At 55.4% G+C, this 15,957-nt stretch overlaps 1 protein-coding gene across 2 annotated transcripts; it reads left to right on the top strand.

The window, feature by feature from the left end:
* Positions 1-10,346: 10,346 nt before the first annotated feature.
* On the top strand, positions 10,347-15,075 carry NPPC (natriuretic peptide C). Of its 2 annotated transcripts, none has more exons than XM_036069238.2 (3): positions 10,347-10,578; positions 11,038-11,348; positions 14,592-15,075. In XM_036069238.2, the coding sequence occupies exons 1-2, from the start codon at positions 10,489-10,491 to the stop codon at positions 11,326-11,328; spliced, it is 381 nt and encodes a 126-aa protein (XP_035925131.1). In that variant the 5' UTR covers positions 10,347-10,488; the 3' UTR covers positions 11,329-11,348; positions 14,592-15,075. The 2 variants fall into 2 exon arrangements, with proteins under 2 accessions (XP_035925131.1, XP_035925132.1); XM_036069239.2 differs by lacking the exon at positions 14,592-15,075 and adding an exon at positions 12,940-14,585.
* Positions 15,076-15,957: the final 882 nt, after the last annotated feature.

Here is a 15,957-nt window from a genome sequence, read left to right as displayed (position 1 = left end):
TATAGAACAAATGTATTTTAATGTAATATGTAACAAATCAAGTGAAAACTTTAAAATGATGAAAGAAATACTTATCTCTATATTCATATGGGAAATGGATAATAAGGTCACATAAATAACAAATCCTTATTCATACCATTTACCACAGAACATTCCAGACAGGTTAAAGTTAAATTTTCACATGAATACACACACATAGCCATTAAAAAAAAAAAAAAAAACCCACAACAGAATAGAAAAACATAGCTCACTCAATCTACTGACACATGGGTGTCAGGACAAAGTGTTTCAGAGCAGACAGACCTCTGGGTTTCAGTCCCACCCGAGGTGCTTACTCAAATACTTAACTCTCTAAGCTCAGTTTCTTATCTGTTTTCCTGCCTGATGTAGGTAAAAAAAACCCAATCCACAAGAATCGAAGCCACTTCATGGTACACACTTTTAGCCTCTGCAGTGGATTTTTCCAGGCTGGGTGCTAGGGATGCAGTGGGGGATCTCTGGAACAGATGGCCCCGGGGAGAAAGCTCTGAGTGAAGGAACTGTCCAAGCATGTAATTAAAGAAAAGTATGGGAGGCTATGAGACTAGAATACAGTTTTTAAATTTGTAAGCATCTGTATATAAACATAAAGAAAAGCAATGGAGTGGAGAACACTTCATGGTATCTATGAAACATAATAATATCAAGATATTTAACAAGCTGATAAAAGTATTTTTGAAAGCCCTTAGATATTAGAGGAAGACGACTTAAAGCCACTCGGGGGCTCTTGGGCAAATACAAAGCTGCAGGATTAGCAGAGGAGTGAGAAGAGAAGTCACTCAGTCAATATGTACCACTGGCCCAGAGCTACCAAACCACAGAGAGCTCCCATCATCAAATCCTCCAACTGGCAATTCCTCTGATTGAAGAAAGAAAAGAAAGAAAGAGAGAAAGAGAGGCAGGGAGAGAGAGAAGGGAGGGTAGAGGCAGAAGGAAAGAAGGAAGGAAGGGAGGGAGGAAGGAAAGGAAAGGAAGGAAGGAAGGAAGGAAGGGAGGGAGGGAGGGAGGGAGGGAGGGAGGAAAGGAAAGGAAAGGAAGGAAGGAAGGAAGGAAGGAAGGAAGGAAGGAAGGAAGGAAGGAAGGAAGGAAGGAAAGAAGGGAGAGAGGGAGGGACGGAGGGAGGGAGGGAGGAAGAAGAATTCTATTTGCATGGAGATGCTTTTTCCTGTGTAATTTGTATATATACACAGTACTTAAACAGCCCAAATCCTGACTGTGATTATGTTACAGACTATGCAGATCCATGGGAAAAGTTATACAAAATTACGTTACATTAAAAAAGTCGATCACAAGACACTGTGTACTCTTAGATTCCACCTAGGCACAAATTTTGGGTGATCTGAAAACTTAGAAAAGTAATAGGCAGATCGTGTTATATTGGTGGAGGCATTTAAACATTTTGATGTTGGTTTGACATTTCTGTTGGCCTTGCACTGTAACACTGGGTAAATATTCTATACACCACTCACGCACAAAGTTGATTACAAAAAAAGAACGTTCGTCACTCCGCCCACATTAAGCTCGACACTGCCTGGGCCATCTTGAGGCTAGCTTCCTAGCCCCAGCCCGAGGTTTCCAAGCAAGTGAGAGCATGAGTGCGGAGGGCAGAGGTTGGCAGGGCCCCCAGCAGGAGCCCCTCCTGTGGGACACAGCTGCCCGCAGGGTCCTGGCCCGGCGAGGCCCGGGGAGCGTCTGATCGCATGAGCTCATGTGAAAGCCCCACGCCTCCAGGTCTCCAGAGAACATTTGCCATTCCTTTCCTGTCACCACCCAGCTCTGCGCTTGTGCCCATGAGCTCATAGTGCTGGGCAAGACCGCCTGGGGTCAGATAACTGCCAGGGGCAGCTCTTTTCCCAGCCTCCTGCCTCTGCCCTGTGCCTCCAAGAGACACCGAGCCGCCCCAACTCCCGCTCTGCGGTGCCACACGGAACAGAGAATCGTGTGAGCTCAGCACAAGTCTGGGGGGCTTGATGGGGCTCTCCCCACCCCAGCCCTGCCCCTGTGCCCGCCTCGCCTTGCTCTGGGAACTGCTCAGCCATGGGGCACCGCGCAGATCCCGCCTGGACTCCAGGCCCCGCCCCTGTCTGAGCCACTGTCTGGTTTCTGTCTCGGTTCCAGACTCAGCAGCACCCCTGAGCCCCTCGCTGCCTCCCAGGTTGGGGGGGCAGCCCGAGGAGATGCTGGGGGAGGGGAGGATCCCCACCCGGACGCAGAAATGGAGGCTCTGTCTGCCCAGCGGGTGTGAGGGACCGTTTCTCAGGTGCGTGACAGCTGGTTCCCGCACTCAGTCTCATCCACGAGGGACCCCTGCGTGCCAGGCCTCCTGCTGCTAGGAATCCAAGGTGAGTCCCCGTGGCCTTTGTCTCGGGGACGACAGAGAAGAGGACAAGCACCCCTTTCCTTGTGTGTGTCACCCCTGGCACTATCGAACCCCATCCCGCCATCTCCGGCTGGGACTGCCTAACTCAGGCTGGCCACCCGAGAGGGCTGGTTTCCTGACACTGAGCTTTCCGTCTCCCAGCCCTATGACCACAGTGCTCCCAACCCATCTGGCCCGATCCTTTCCAGACCTCCCAGAAATTAAAGAAGAAAAGAATGGGAAGGGGGGACGGTGTGGTCCCAGAGAAATGGCGCTGACAGATGTGACAAAGGCCCCAGAACTCTGAGCAGCCCCCCCCCCCGAGAAAATGGCCACGAGGGGCAGACGAGCTGCGTCTGTTTCTCTGCCCGACAGCACACCACGCTCCCACGGGAGGCCGCTCAGCCTCGGGTGGAGACAGCTGTTCGCTCAGCAGATGTTCTCGCGGGGAGCAGGGGCGCCGAGCCCGAGCCCCGTGACTCGCTGGAGCTCGGCCAGCTCACCCTGGAGGCCTGAGCGGCCTGTTGAGCCCGGTGTGCGGCTGGGGGCAGATCGGATAGCCCGTCCGCAGAACAGGGCTGCTGGTGGCTTTGCCAGCGTCTTTGCCACCGTGAGGGCAGAGGCTAGCTCTGTCCCTGCTGTCCCCCCTCCCCCAAGGCCTAGCACAGTGCTGGCCTTAAATCCCTGTGCATTTATTAAGCACCTACTGAGGGGCAGGCAGTGTGCAAGAAGCGGGAATGACTCGGGTGGACGTAGGCATTCCTCAAGAAGCAGACAGATGGTGGCATCAAGGCTGTGACAGTGACATGCTGAGGGGCTGTGGGACTCAGAGGCTGGGCGGGCCCCCGCTGACTGTGTGGAGCCAGAGGAGAAGTCTGTGGGGACCAACAGGCCCAGGGAGAGCCCCGGCACTCAGCAGAGTCATCACACCGGAAGATTCCCCGGGCCATCCCACATCGTTCCCGAGCCTGCCAGGCTCTTCTGCCGGAAACAAGCCTGGTTGGAGGCTCTCCTGCCTCCGCAGGGCTCAGAAACCAGTCCCGACAGTCACACATCCTTCTCCATGAGGCTAACTTCCAGAAGGTTCTCGGTGAGCAGTAGCAACCACACCACCCTAGTCTGACCACCATGCTACTGCCCTGCAGTCCGCGCAAGATGAAAGCTCAAGGGACAAGCAGGAAGTGGCATGGCCAGGACCCAGGCAGGGTCCCACACCTGGAGCTATGGGGCCGGGATGTTCAGAGTATGATGCTCAATCCCTCTGAGTTCAGATTCCCTCCAAGGGTAGAGGGAAGGGGCCGGACCCCACTGCCTGGGTTGCTCGATCTGGGCACGCTTCTCTGAAACCAGGCGCCCTGTCTCCCAGGCCTTCTACCCTCCACTCCTGGCCCACTTACCGCCCGCTTTCCGGATTTGCTCATAACACATCACTCACCACACTGTGTTTCTCTTAGCTCCGTGAAAACCTATTCTGCCTGAGAAACACATTTGGATTTAATGGGGTAAGAAGGTGCTGAAGTTAGAAATATTTGCTTCATTTAGTAATACGTATGAGCATATGTCATATTCGTTTTACTGAAGGGAACTCTCCCCCACCAGGCTGTGAACTAGGATCCAGAACTGTCTAATTCTATAGAGTCAGGGTGATATTTTTAATCATCCCACAGAATAATTTACAGCATGATTTTTCAAGACAATGTGGCCAGCACAGTCAGCCCGGACCCAACCTTCTAACATTGTCCTGATGACTTGCTCTGCTATTTCCATAGAGGAACTACTCAAGTCCCTCCTAATTGTGCTTCTCTACATGTTGTCCCCTTCTTCTATCCATCTCTGAAGGTGCATGACAAAGGCCAGATGCCCCCAGATGTCCTCACCCTTACATCCGCACTAGGTGTGGAGCCTGCTTAAGATTCTCCCTCTCCCTCTGCCCCTCCTCTCTCCGTCTCTCTCTCCTTCTTTAAACAAACAACAAAAACTAGGGAGTCCTGGGTCGCCTGGGTGGCTCAGTCGGTTAAGCATCTGTCTTTGGCTCAGATCATGATCCCAGGGTCCTGGGACCAAGTCCCGCATCCTCCCTCTGCCTAGTGTTCCCCCTGCTTGTCTCTCTCTCTCTCTGATAAATAAATATAATCTTAAAAAAAAAACTAGGGAGTCCAGGTCACACACCCATGCGCAGTCTGCAGGGCTGGTCAGGCAAACGTTTGGCATTTCAGCTTCTCTGGGGGGCTGAGAAGCCAGGCAGCACAAAACCACTGATACCTGTCCGTTGCACATAGAGACTGCCTCCCCTCCTTACCACCTCCTTGGAGCCCAAGATCCTGCATCAGCTGTTTGAGTGGAAGCTCTGAACCCTACTCTATGCTAGAGCCTCCCCTCTTAAATTATTTCACCCATGAAGCAAAGCAGCCCTCATTTGGGGGTGGGGGGAGGAACCTTCTCCTTGTTCAGCCTGCATTGAGACAAAGGGACCCTACTGGGCGATCCAGGAGAAAAGGTTTGTTGCGTGATTTTGCACATTGGGCCTAGAAACAATTCACACAGGCAAAAGGGTGGGTTCCAACCAATTTGTGGGGGGCGCCTGGGTGGTTCAGCTGGTTAGGTCTAACTCTTGATTTCAGCTCAGGTCATAATCTCAGGGCTGTGGGATTGAGCCCCGAGTTGGGCTCTATGCTCAGGAGAGAGTCTGCTTGAGATTCTCTCTGCCCCTACCCCTCCTCAAATAAATAAATAAAATCTTAGAAAAAAAATTTATGGATTTTGGCTTTTTCAGGGTGGTGGGGATTGGGCTTAAAAGTGTTTTCCAATCCCTGGGGAGCCCAGAGTGCGAGAAGTATGTTCCTCCAATCCTCGTTAGCATCTGGCTCGGTCGTGTCTGTCTCTTGCTAGTGTTTTCCGGTCATTCACACTGACTGCTCCCCAGAAAGTAATTGATGATCACACACTCCTGGGGCAGAAATCTGCAGAGGACTCTCAGGCTTGGGAAACCCAGAGATGGGGTTCCCTGAGCTGACTGGTGGCCCTGGATCCTGACAAACCGATCCCATAATCCCTTCTGTGAAGATGCCAAGTTCAGAGGCTTCTGTAAGACACTTGGGGACCCTCCTACCCACACGGAGAAGCCTCCTTCCTTGAAGACTATAGACTCCAACAAATCTGAAACATGATCTCCAAGACCAGAGAGTAGACAGCCTGCCCCAGGTACACATCAAGAAGGTGGTCTCACTGTAGGGACCCCCCAGGACAGCAAGGAGTGGCTCCCTATTTGGAAAAGCTCCGTGTGATCAACATTTTACCAGAGCCTAAGCAAGGCAAGCCCCGCCTCCAGGACCTCTGCAAACATCTGGTGCACACTCCACGCCGAAGGTCAGGATGCTGGACCATCTTCGGCTCAGAAAGGCCCTGCCATTACCTCCCTGCTCACTTTCTCAGGAATTAGGCCTTGACTTCTGCTCCCTCACCTGCCTGTTAAAAGCCACACGGGGAACAGTTGTCCCCCCACGGAACTGAGCCTATCTATTGGGGCTCTCTGTCAACCCTATCTGTCTTTTATTTTTGAAAGGAAAAAAAAAAGGAGGGATAAACTCTGACATCATGGGCTTGCGTAGGACAGCGGGGTTGGAGGCCATCTGGAGCAGGTCCTGGCAGAGCCCCTGGGAAAGAAGAAAGAGGGCAGCTGGCTCATCAGGTGGGGGTGTCCTGGGGTCAGACAAAGACCTCATGGCACCATTAGGTTAAGCTTTCCTGGAATTTCTGGCCCAGGACGGATGGATGACGCTTCCTTGGCCTCCAGCTCCTGTCTTAAAGCCAGGCCCTGTAGGTGCAGGACTCCTGGAGGAGCCCCCAAGCTCAGGAAGACCTGGCCAAGCTTTGGTCTCTGTGTCCACCGTGGGTCTCCACCACCAAACAGTCCTGGGGAGACTTAGGGGCCCAGGGTCCTCCCCCTTTCCCCGGGAGTGTGAGTGTTTGCGCCATGACATTCAGATTCCTCTTCTGCCCCAGCTGCTCGTCCTGCCTTTGTCTAGGGGTTGGAAGCCTCTTGTCAGGCCTCCTGATTCACTCTGCCCCCGTCCAGGAGGCAAGTACAGTTTTTTCGCAATTACAGGTGGTGAAACTGAAGGCCCAGAACAGTGATAGGACTTGGCCAGGGTCCCGCTGAAATTTCCCTGCCCGGCCTGCATAGGATCTGCTCACCGCCTGTTCAGTGTCCTCTCTGGGAAGTTATGCAGCTGGAAGGAGGCCCCTGGGATGAAATAATTGCAGAGAAAACAGATGGACTGCTGAGGATTCCTCCCTTCCTCTGTGAGCCTGAGAATCCTCCTGCTTTGCCCCAGTGCCAGGAGGGGGCGCTGTTTCACAGAGAGCTGGTTCCCCCTCCTGCGGTGGGGAACTGGACATTCTGTCTTAACCACCCCTTCCCCAGCTTCTGAGAAGCCCTTCTGCACACCTTTCTCACTGGAGGAATACTAATCAAGGCCCCCTTCATGTCCCATAGGGTCTGGGTAGCCGAGTGGACACCAACTGTCCCAAGGAAGGGCCACATCCCTAGTAGGTGCAACACTCTCACCTTGCCTTCATGGAGGAGGAAAAGGGAAAAGGGACCCACAGGAATGGAGTCTTCTCTCTCCATGTCTCCACCTTTCAGAGGTCCAGGAAGGAGAAGAGGGTCCCAGCCGTGTGACTCTCAGATGCTTGGGGTTTGGCACACTTTAGCCCGGCTCTGACTTTTCCCAGTTCCTGTTCCCTCTCTGTGCCTCCCCCCAACTGGACACTCTCCCTCTGCCTCATCTTTCATGCCCGCCTCCACCCCAAACTTGCTCTTTCCTCCCCACCCTCCAGAGCACAATAGGCTCTCACCCTTGCCGGACAAGCCCTTCCCCCTCTTTATCACAAATGCCTCCAGAACCTACCTCTGCTGACTTGCCTCCCTCCCAAGCCTGCCTCCTCTGGATCTGAAGCCCCCACTTTCCTGAGCATGCAGGGCTCTGCAACGTCTAGGGGCTGCCCTCCTGCTTCCCTCCGTTTCAAGGACTTGCCCTTTGGCGAGGCCGCTCATTGTTTTTCTTTTACTGCAACCCTCTAAGCCTGGGTGCACTCCACGGTTAGCCCACAGGGCGTCACTGCTTTCTCCTCCTGCCTGCCAGGTCCCTTCCCTGCTCAGCGCAGACTTTTCCTCTCCAGGAAGCCCGCCCTGCTAGCCCAAGCTGGGGGAGCTGCCCTCCCTCCCCACCATTGTCCTTTTCTGCCTATAAAGCTAGTGGCTCTTTCCAGGGGTCCTTCCCTGCAGGGATGGGACTCCGCAGGCTGCCTGGGTGCTCGGTGGATACTTAGGGTATCGGTGGGTGGATAAGTGACACATGACAGGAGTCCCTACAGAACTGCCAGACTCCTGAGTGGCCTTTTCTCTCTCTTTTGCCATTGGGAGGAGTTTTCACACTGAGCGTTCAATAAAGTGCTGCCAACAGTTCCCGTTCAGCTGCTCAGTGGGTCCAACTTTCCCAGGCCTGGCCCCTGGGGCCAGAGCAGAAAAAGCAGACCTCATGAGGGAAAAGCAGGAACGAGGAACCTGAGTCCCCCTTCTAGACCCAAGAGGGAGAGAGCTTCCTCTGCACCTCACTGTGGGAGGAACCCAAGGCACTGACGTGCTGACTACCTCCTTTCCGGAAGGTTCCTCCAGCCTACTCCTGGAACTGCTCTCCACCCCACCTTCCGGCAGTTAAGCCTGAGCTGCTCCCTGGCCTGCCCCAGGGAAGCCTCGCTCCACAGGTGACTGTTCCTGGATCCGGTCTGTTGCAAATGACCACAGCCCAGTGGCCAGCAGTGGGGGCTCACCAGAAGATTCCACTTCCAAAGAGGGAAAGTAGAGTCTGAGACTCTACCCACACTGGGGTGGGGTTGGGTGGGGTTGGTTTATTCACTTTAGTCTCAAAGCTCAAAGAGAGGGGAGACTTAGATAGTTAGCCAGCTGTCACCAAGTACGTCCAAGGGACACAAAAGACAGGAAGAACCAGCCTGCAGACATTCAGACAGGAGGAGGTAACCACTGTGCACCAGAAGCTTCCAACCTGTCCTTAATGAGAGGTTTCAGAGGAGGTAGCTATTGTCCCCTGGAAACGAGCCCCATGCCTGGCCCTAGTCAATCTGCCCAGCTCCTTAAACAGGTGTAAATAAAGCGAGTCTCAGGGAAGTTCCAGATCGGTAACATTCTCCTTTGATCAGTAGGCAAAGACGAGAGAAGACCTCCATAACCCACTCAGAAATCCCTCCCTCTTCCCCCTTCTTGCTCCTCTGCCTTACTCCTCAAATGAAAGAGTGGTGCCACTCTACGGGTGTTACCAGGGAGCAGCAATCGTGGGGGGCTGCATGGAAGTGGTGAATCAACTCACCAGAACTCCCAAAGGGTGCCCTGTCAATGTCTGAATCCTCTTCCGGGCTCAGAAATTCTGCTACCCCAAACTCAGACCTCGGGTGCGGGTTATTTCCTAAACAAAGGGACCTTGGGCTCGGTGGGTGTGCAGTCCCAGGTGGGAAGGAGACAGCCTGAGGGGACGGTGTGCCATCGCTGCCTGCCGTCTAGGCCCAGCTGTGGGAACTACCCACGGGGCACCCGATTCCCCCTGCTCTTCTTGACTGTCACAGCCCTGTGCCTCGGGCACAGCTTCCGTTCCCTGAAACAACTCCTCCAGGCACCTGCATCTGGCTGTGGTCTTCGTGCCTAGGGACCGCCCCCATGCCCCTGTTGTGTGCTCTCCAGCAGAGCTCCTGCTGGGTGGCATGGGATCATACACTTCGGCACCTGGCTCAATTCTTGAGGTGCCCATCCCCAAGGGACACCTCAGAACGCAAGGCACCAAGACACCCTGCCCCAGGAGAGGGAGTTGTGAGCAGCAGGTATAAGTGACTTTTGTCCCGGCAGCTTCAGCACAGATCTATCTGAGGCTGAAAACAACGAAGGCAACCGCCTGTCACAGTTCACGGAAGCCACACTGGGCTCGAAGCTGGGTAAAGCTCCCTCCCCAGCGCGTGCAGGTGCATAGGACACCGCAGCGAACATCCTCACGCTGCGGTTCTTCGGTTCCTCGCGTGGGTGCAGACAGGCTCGGGCGCGCACCCGTGAGCGCACACGGAAGCCATCCGCCGGGTCAGGGCGGTTCTGTGCGGCGGACCCAGGCTGAGCGCGAACTTAGAGCCACGGTGACGGGTACAGGATGCTCATACGCGCCGGCACCACTATCTCGGGCCTGCCATCTTAGCGCATCTGTTCGCGATTCACTCTCAAACACACCCGCAGGCGAAAAGCTTGCCCTCTCCCGTGCAGGACTTGCGCTCCCCCCTGCGGCCCCCGGGCAAACCTCGCTCTCCCCGCGCCTCCCGCCCAGACCTCCGCCCCATCCTCTGCCTCCCTAACTTGAAGACGTTGGTGCGATCTGAACTCCTGAGTAGGTGAAAGGTGGAGCCGCAGTACCAGGCCTGCACCTGTCTGGTGCCCAGGGAAGAGTTTGGCAACAAGACAGATCTGCGTAGATTTCGGGCTGGTCCAACTTTACCGCTGTGCGGCTTTGGGCAAGTGACTTAGTTCCTCTGAGCCTGTCTTTGCACCTGCACAGAGGGAAACTGATCCCTTCTAGGGAGAGCGCGTGTGTTGAGGTCCAAGCGTGTGTGCAGGGCACCGGGAGCACCAACGCTTGGCATGCCTGGCACGCGCTCGCTGCAAATGGAGTTCCCTGTGCGCGCCGCTTTGCAGCCGCGAGTGCAGCGGGAGAGAGCTGGCGGAGCCGCGGGATCCCTCCGGGGCTGGGATGGAGGTGGGGGCAGTGGGGGAGCCCCCGCGGCCCCCTCCGGGCCCTCGGCGCGCGTGCCATTGGCCCGGGCGGCCGGGTGGGCGGGAGGATGACATCAGCGGCAGGTTGGATTATAAAGGCGCGAGCGGAGCCGCGGGCTCAGAGCGCACCCAGCCGGCGCCGCGCAGCACTGGGACTCGCGCCCACACCGCAGCCCGGCCAGCCTGCTCCGCGCTCGCCTGCCTGTCCGCCCGCCGGCCCGTGCGCCCTCGCTGCCGCGGGTCTGCGCCCCTCGACCCCACCGGCACCATGCACCTCTCCCAGCTGCTGGCCTGCGCCCTGCTGCTCACGCTACTCTCGCTCCGGCCCTCCGAAGCCAAGCCCGGGGCGCCGCCGAAGGTGGGTGCTGTTGCATGGACAGCGGGACTGTGAGGGGCCATGGGAGGGCTGGGCGCCTAGAAGGATGCGGCGCGCAAGAGGGAGCAGAGGGCGGGAAGGCGGCCCTCTTCTCCGAGCTGTGCACGGGTGAGAGCCGGGGAGCCCTCGAAACCAACTCGGGGGTCTAGGTCCCCAGCCTCGGGAGAACGTCGACAGATGCGCAGCCCCTGCCCCAGTGTGGCCAGCCCGGCAGGGGGCAAAGGAGGGGAGGGCAAGGGGCTCCCGAAGGAGCGGACAGCGGCGGCTGCGTGGCAGGTGGCTGCCGGGCCAAGCTGTCCGGCATCTGTGGGGGCGCGCTCAGGGCTCGGAAGGGACAAATCGCGCTGGCGGGCGCGTCGGGCTGGAGCATCAGGGGTCCCGCAAAGTACCTCGCGCTGCCGCCGGGCGTCCCTTCACCTGCCCGCCCTTTCCCTCGGACAGGTCCCGCGAACTCCGCCGGGAGAGGAGCTGGCCGAGCCCCAGGCTGCGGGCGGCGGTCAGAAGAAGGGCGACAAAACTCCCGGGGGCGGCGGCGCCAACCTCAAGGGCGACCGGTCGCGACTGCTCCGCGACCTGCGCGTGGACACCAAGTCGCGGGCGGCGTGGGCCCGCCTTCTGCATGAGCACCCCAACGCGCGCAAATACAAAGGAGGCAACAAGAAGGGCTTGTCCAAGGGCTGCTTCGGCCTCAAGCTGGACCGGATCGGCTCCATGAGCGGCTTGGGATGTTAGTGCGGCGACCCCTGGCGGCGGTGAGTACCACCAACCCTGGCGGCCCGGAGCTTGTGCGCACCTAGCTCCCCCGCGGCGCCCGTCAGAACCAAGCCTGAATCCCCCACCCCACCCCACCCCACCCCACCCCACCCGCGCCGCCCGCAGGCGGGTCCCTCTCTGATCCCCTGGCGCTGGGATCGTTCCGCCTCCCAGCCGACCTTTGGAGGCGAGCCAGGCGATCGCAGCACGAGAACCAGTGTGTGTGCGAGGCATTTGCCCCCAACCCCATTGATCGTCCCATTTTACAGAAGAAAAAAGTGAGGGATAAAGCGGTCAGGGAACTGTGGCCAGGTCAGAAATGGCTCAACACGGATGAACCCACCTCACTTCCTTTAGAGAAGCAGAGACAACTTGGTGGGGTCCTGCCCACTCCCCGACGACCATAAGCCAACCAGCAGAACTGGTCCCAATCGGCCATTTGAGGGTATTGAGGGGAGATGGCGGGTTCGTGGGAGCAGAGAAGGAAGGGCAAACACACAAGCGGAGGGTAAGTTTATCTACCAGCCACTGGTATTGTGGTGCCCAGGCATTAGGCAGCCCAGAGGTCAGGGCTGCTTCCCGGGACTGATTTGGACATGCTTGGGGAAATACCTGCCCCTTCGCAATAGAGAGAACAGCCCTCTGTCGGCATCACCAGGACGCCCTTCTGCACCAGAGCTTTCTGATTCTTACTCCTTCTCTAAACCGTGGCTGTGAGCAGACTGGTCTGTCCAGGGTCCTGATGCTGCTTGCTGCCTGCAAGACTTCAGGATGGAAACTCAGTGTTCGTGGCATTATTTCAGGGCAGGGAAAAAGACTAAAATAAATCTTTTTTTTTTTTGCCCCAACCTGGGCCTCAGCATGTCCCAAACGGCTCCTCACCATCTCCCCACCTCCATCATGCCTGGGACCTCTGTTTCTGGTGTGGCCTCCACACCCTCTACTAGGGCTAGAAACCCCTGTGCTCCCTTCAGCCCCTGCCGGGTGCTGCATCCTGGCAGTGTGGCAAAGACCCTCCCCACCTCCCCCCTCCTGTCCGTCCCTGCTGCCCATCAGTTCTCACGGAGAAACAGAGCCCACCTCTGAAAGTGACATTCAAGTGCTTTAGGATCTGACTCTTTTTGGTGTCCAACATTTCCCGGCAGCCTGGCGGCTGCCATTCTGGATCACACAGCCTGTCTGTCCCACTCCGAGACCACGGGGAAGCGGCTCTCTTACCCTGGAAGCCTTGTCAGCGTCCGCGCTGTCTGCCCCCAGAGGGCAACGAGAGCGCCCCTCTTTGAAGCTCTCCAGCACATTGCCTAAGCCTTTTTGACAGCACAGAACCCTTTTTCAACAGAGCCATAGTTGCTTGGGAACCTATTTAGCTCCTCCAGATGAACTCATGAGCAGCTTGAGGGCCAAGCGCTAGCCAAAGGTGATCTGGAACCCACGGCAGCCCAAAGAGGCTTTTAAAAATACTTGTCAATGACCAGAGAAACATGCCCCCCACCCAGCTTAGGGGCATTGCTCTCCCACCCGCCTGGGCTTGAGCAGGGTCTCTCCTCTGTGCAGCCAGACCTGACCGTGTGTCCCCCCCCATTTCTGCAGGGGCTTCGTTTGTCTGAGATCTTGACTCGCCCCTGCCCAGGAAGAGGTGATTCTGGCCTTTCGTAGCTTCCATTGCCCTGGCTTTGCTCTCTTCCATCCTGTCTGAACAATGAAGAGATGGGGCTACGGGCCTCACATTTTTCGTTCACGTTGATTTAAGCACCGACCTCAAACTTTAGAATCTAAACAAATGTTATTCAATGGGTTAGCAGGGGACAAGATGAGGAAGGGGGCCTGGGAAGTGTCTGGCGTGCACGTCCCCCTAGGCTCCTTGTTCTTGGGTGCGGCTGGCTGGGGAGCTGCTGGGCAGGAGGCCAGATTGCTAGGACTCTCAGCCCCTTTGACGAGGGAAATTTGTCGACCTCCCAGAAGTTCTGTCCTTCAGCTGAACAGCCACCTCCAACACCTTAACCTTCTCAGCCCCACCCTCACGCCACAGCCATCAGGATAAGACAGAGCATCCTTCCTGTTGCCAGCAGCCTCCTAGCGAGGACGACCGGGCAGTTCTCTGTCTCAGCTTCAAAGACAAAGACAGCTTAGATTTTTCACATTAATGAAAACTCATCCCAGGCTGTGGCCATTTCTTCACTCAGGAGTTGACTTTGGCTCTAAGCAACCACCATAATGACTGTCGCTGACGGTTATAGTCTTGATTATAAAATTCTAATGACAGAGACGGGGTGTGGCCGATGCCTGAATGAACACCTTGCCCAGGAGCCCCAGGGACATCCCAGACATCTGTCACCTGTTTAAACACATGGGGCAGCCAGAGACGGGAGTTGAGGGACAGTTCATCAAGGCCCAGGGTCCCTGTGCGTGTGCTGGCCTCTGGGAGGGCACCACACCGTCTCAGGGGGACTCCTTCCTCGGGCCCAGAGCACCCACACGCCCATTAGCAGAGAGCTGGTAGAGGCCTCAGCAGAGGACTCTTTTAACTCTCAACCCAGCGAACCCAGTATGACCATTCCTTGCCCCGGGGCTGGCGGGAGACCCCGCTTCCTCTGCGTCTGAAGGGGACCCTTTCTGCGGCGCAGCGAGCTGCAGACGGAAGGGCTATTTAATGAGGGGCAGCTTGACCCAGACACTCTGCCAATGTCCATCGTGTGGCCCCCTGTTGAATCTTAAAGCCGGCCCCGGGGAGGTGGCTATTATCCCATTTTATGGGTGAGGAAAGCGATACTCAAAGCTATCCAGGGCCATCCAGGAAGTTAATGTCAGAGTTGGGATTCGAGCCCAGAACTCCCAACTCCTCAGATGGGTGCCTTCTCCTTCCCTCAGCTGTCACGCAGACACAGAAAGCTGAGGCAAGCACCTCGCGGAGGGTTTGTGTCATTAGCAAAAAAAGGGAGGAGGGCATTTGCACTCTCCTCTCTCCTCCCCGCGCCTCACCGGGTGCCAAGGGCCAGGCCTGCAGGGAGCCTGAGGGGGAGGAAAGCTGGCAGACATCCTGGTTCCACCTGCACTGGGGCAGGAAGTGCCAGGAACACAGCAGATGAGGTGAGGGCCAGAGAGGGGCCCCTTCCCCGCTCCAGGACGGCCTGGTCAGGGCTAGTCGGCCCAGGTGGGACTCGGCTTCACATTGCTCGGGAAAAGGGCCTGTCCTGCAGGCTGGGCTTCTCAGCTGAGTGTCCCATGTCCCCTCTGTGTTTCAGGATTGGGAACTTGCTCCGTTTTGCTGAGGTCATTCTTGGTCATCAGCCTCACAGCATCTGGAAGCACCTCCAACGCAATGTGGCTTTTACATTTCCTTTTTTTTTTTTCCTGGTACTAGGAATACACAACACCAGCTGTTTTATTATTATTTGGGAAGGGGGGTATGATTTTATTGTTTGGGGTTTTTTTTAATGAAAAATAAAAAGTTATATATTATATATATTATATACATGCAACACACACACCTACACGAACGTGATGACAAGGGACAGTTTTTAAGAGACTGACAAAACCAGCTGTAAAACATTGCTGTTTGTAAATTCATGTCATGCATAAATGTATTTATGTTGTAAAGCTATTTATATTGTTTATAAAGAGATATTTATAAAAATTTTATTTATGTAACTAAATGAAAGAAGTCAATCATTGTAATGTTTTTGTCTTAACTAGTGGAAAAATGTAAAAAAAAAGTCATTCCATGAACATCTTGAAAACTGTCTTTATTTACTTACTGCATTTATTGTTTAGATATTAGTCTGAGGAAGAGGGGAAATGTGAAGACAAGGCTTTTGCCTTTCTTCCCTCCAGCTGTAGGTTCAACCAGTTTCCCGATTCTGGATTTGTTTGTATCAGAATCCCCTGGGGATCCTGGGGCGCATGGGTGGCTCAGTCGGTTAAGCGTCTGCTTTCAGCTCGGGTCATGATCCCGGGGTCCTGGGATCTAGCCCCACGTCGGGTTCCCTGATCAGTGGGGAGCCTGCTTCTCCCTCTGCCTCTGCCCCCCGGCTCATGCTTTCTCTCCCTCTCTCTCCCCTCCCTCTCTCTCAAATAAATAAATAAAATCTCAAAAAAAAAAAAAAAAAAAAAAAACGAGAAAAGATCTTGGGGATCTTGCTAAAAGTAAAGACTCCTGCCCCCACCAACCCCCTGATTGACTGAATCTGAGCCCCCCCAGGCAGGATAAGACTCGCCATGTGCATTTTGTCTCCGGTGGTTCTAACCAGTTCGGCCCGGTCAGGAGGCCCTGCTCAGAGCCCTTCACAGCTGGGAAGTCAGATGCTGTGAATTAAATTAACATGGAATTTAGCTGACTGAGAGTCCTCTAATTCTACTCCATCTTTTCTCTGTTATTAGAGGAGGGAAAGAACTGGAAACTCTTCTTCTGTTTGGAGAGATTTAGGTTTCTGTGTAGGTTGCAGAATTGGTCAGGTTACCCTGTGAATCTTAGCGCACAAACGCATACGGTGGGTCGTTTTATCTGAAGAGTGAATGTCCTGGTCAACAGGGACCGAGGCCGAGGACCTCAGAGAGAACAGGAGCTATTAGCTTCCGTGTTTGCACAGTGTGCTGTGCTTTGCCAGGGGC

Source organism: Halichoerus grypus, chromosome 4, assembly GCF_964656455.1.
Source record: "Halichoerus grypus chromosome 4, mHalGry1.hap1.1, whole genome shotgun sequence".
NCBI lineage: Eukaryota > Metazoa > Chordata > Mammalia > Carnivora > Phocidae > Halichoerus > Halichoerus grypus.
This window is presented reverse-complemented; position numbering and strand designations above follow the sequence as displayed.

Excerpts from the sequence above, each read along its gene's own strand:
- NPPC (XM_036069238.2), top strand. The coding sequence starts at position 10,489 with ATGCACCTCTCCCAGCTGCTGGCCTGCGCCCTGCTGCTCACGCTACTC. Across the intron at positions 10,579-11,037 it reads AGCCCGGGGCGCCGCCGAAG|GTCCCGCGAACTCCGCCGGG; the intron begins GTGGGTGCTGTT and ends TCCCTCGGACAG.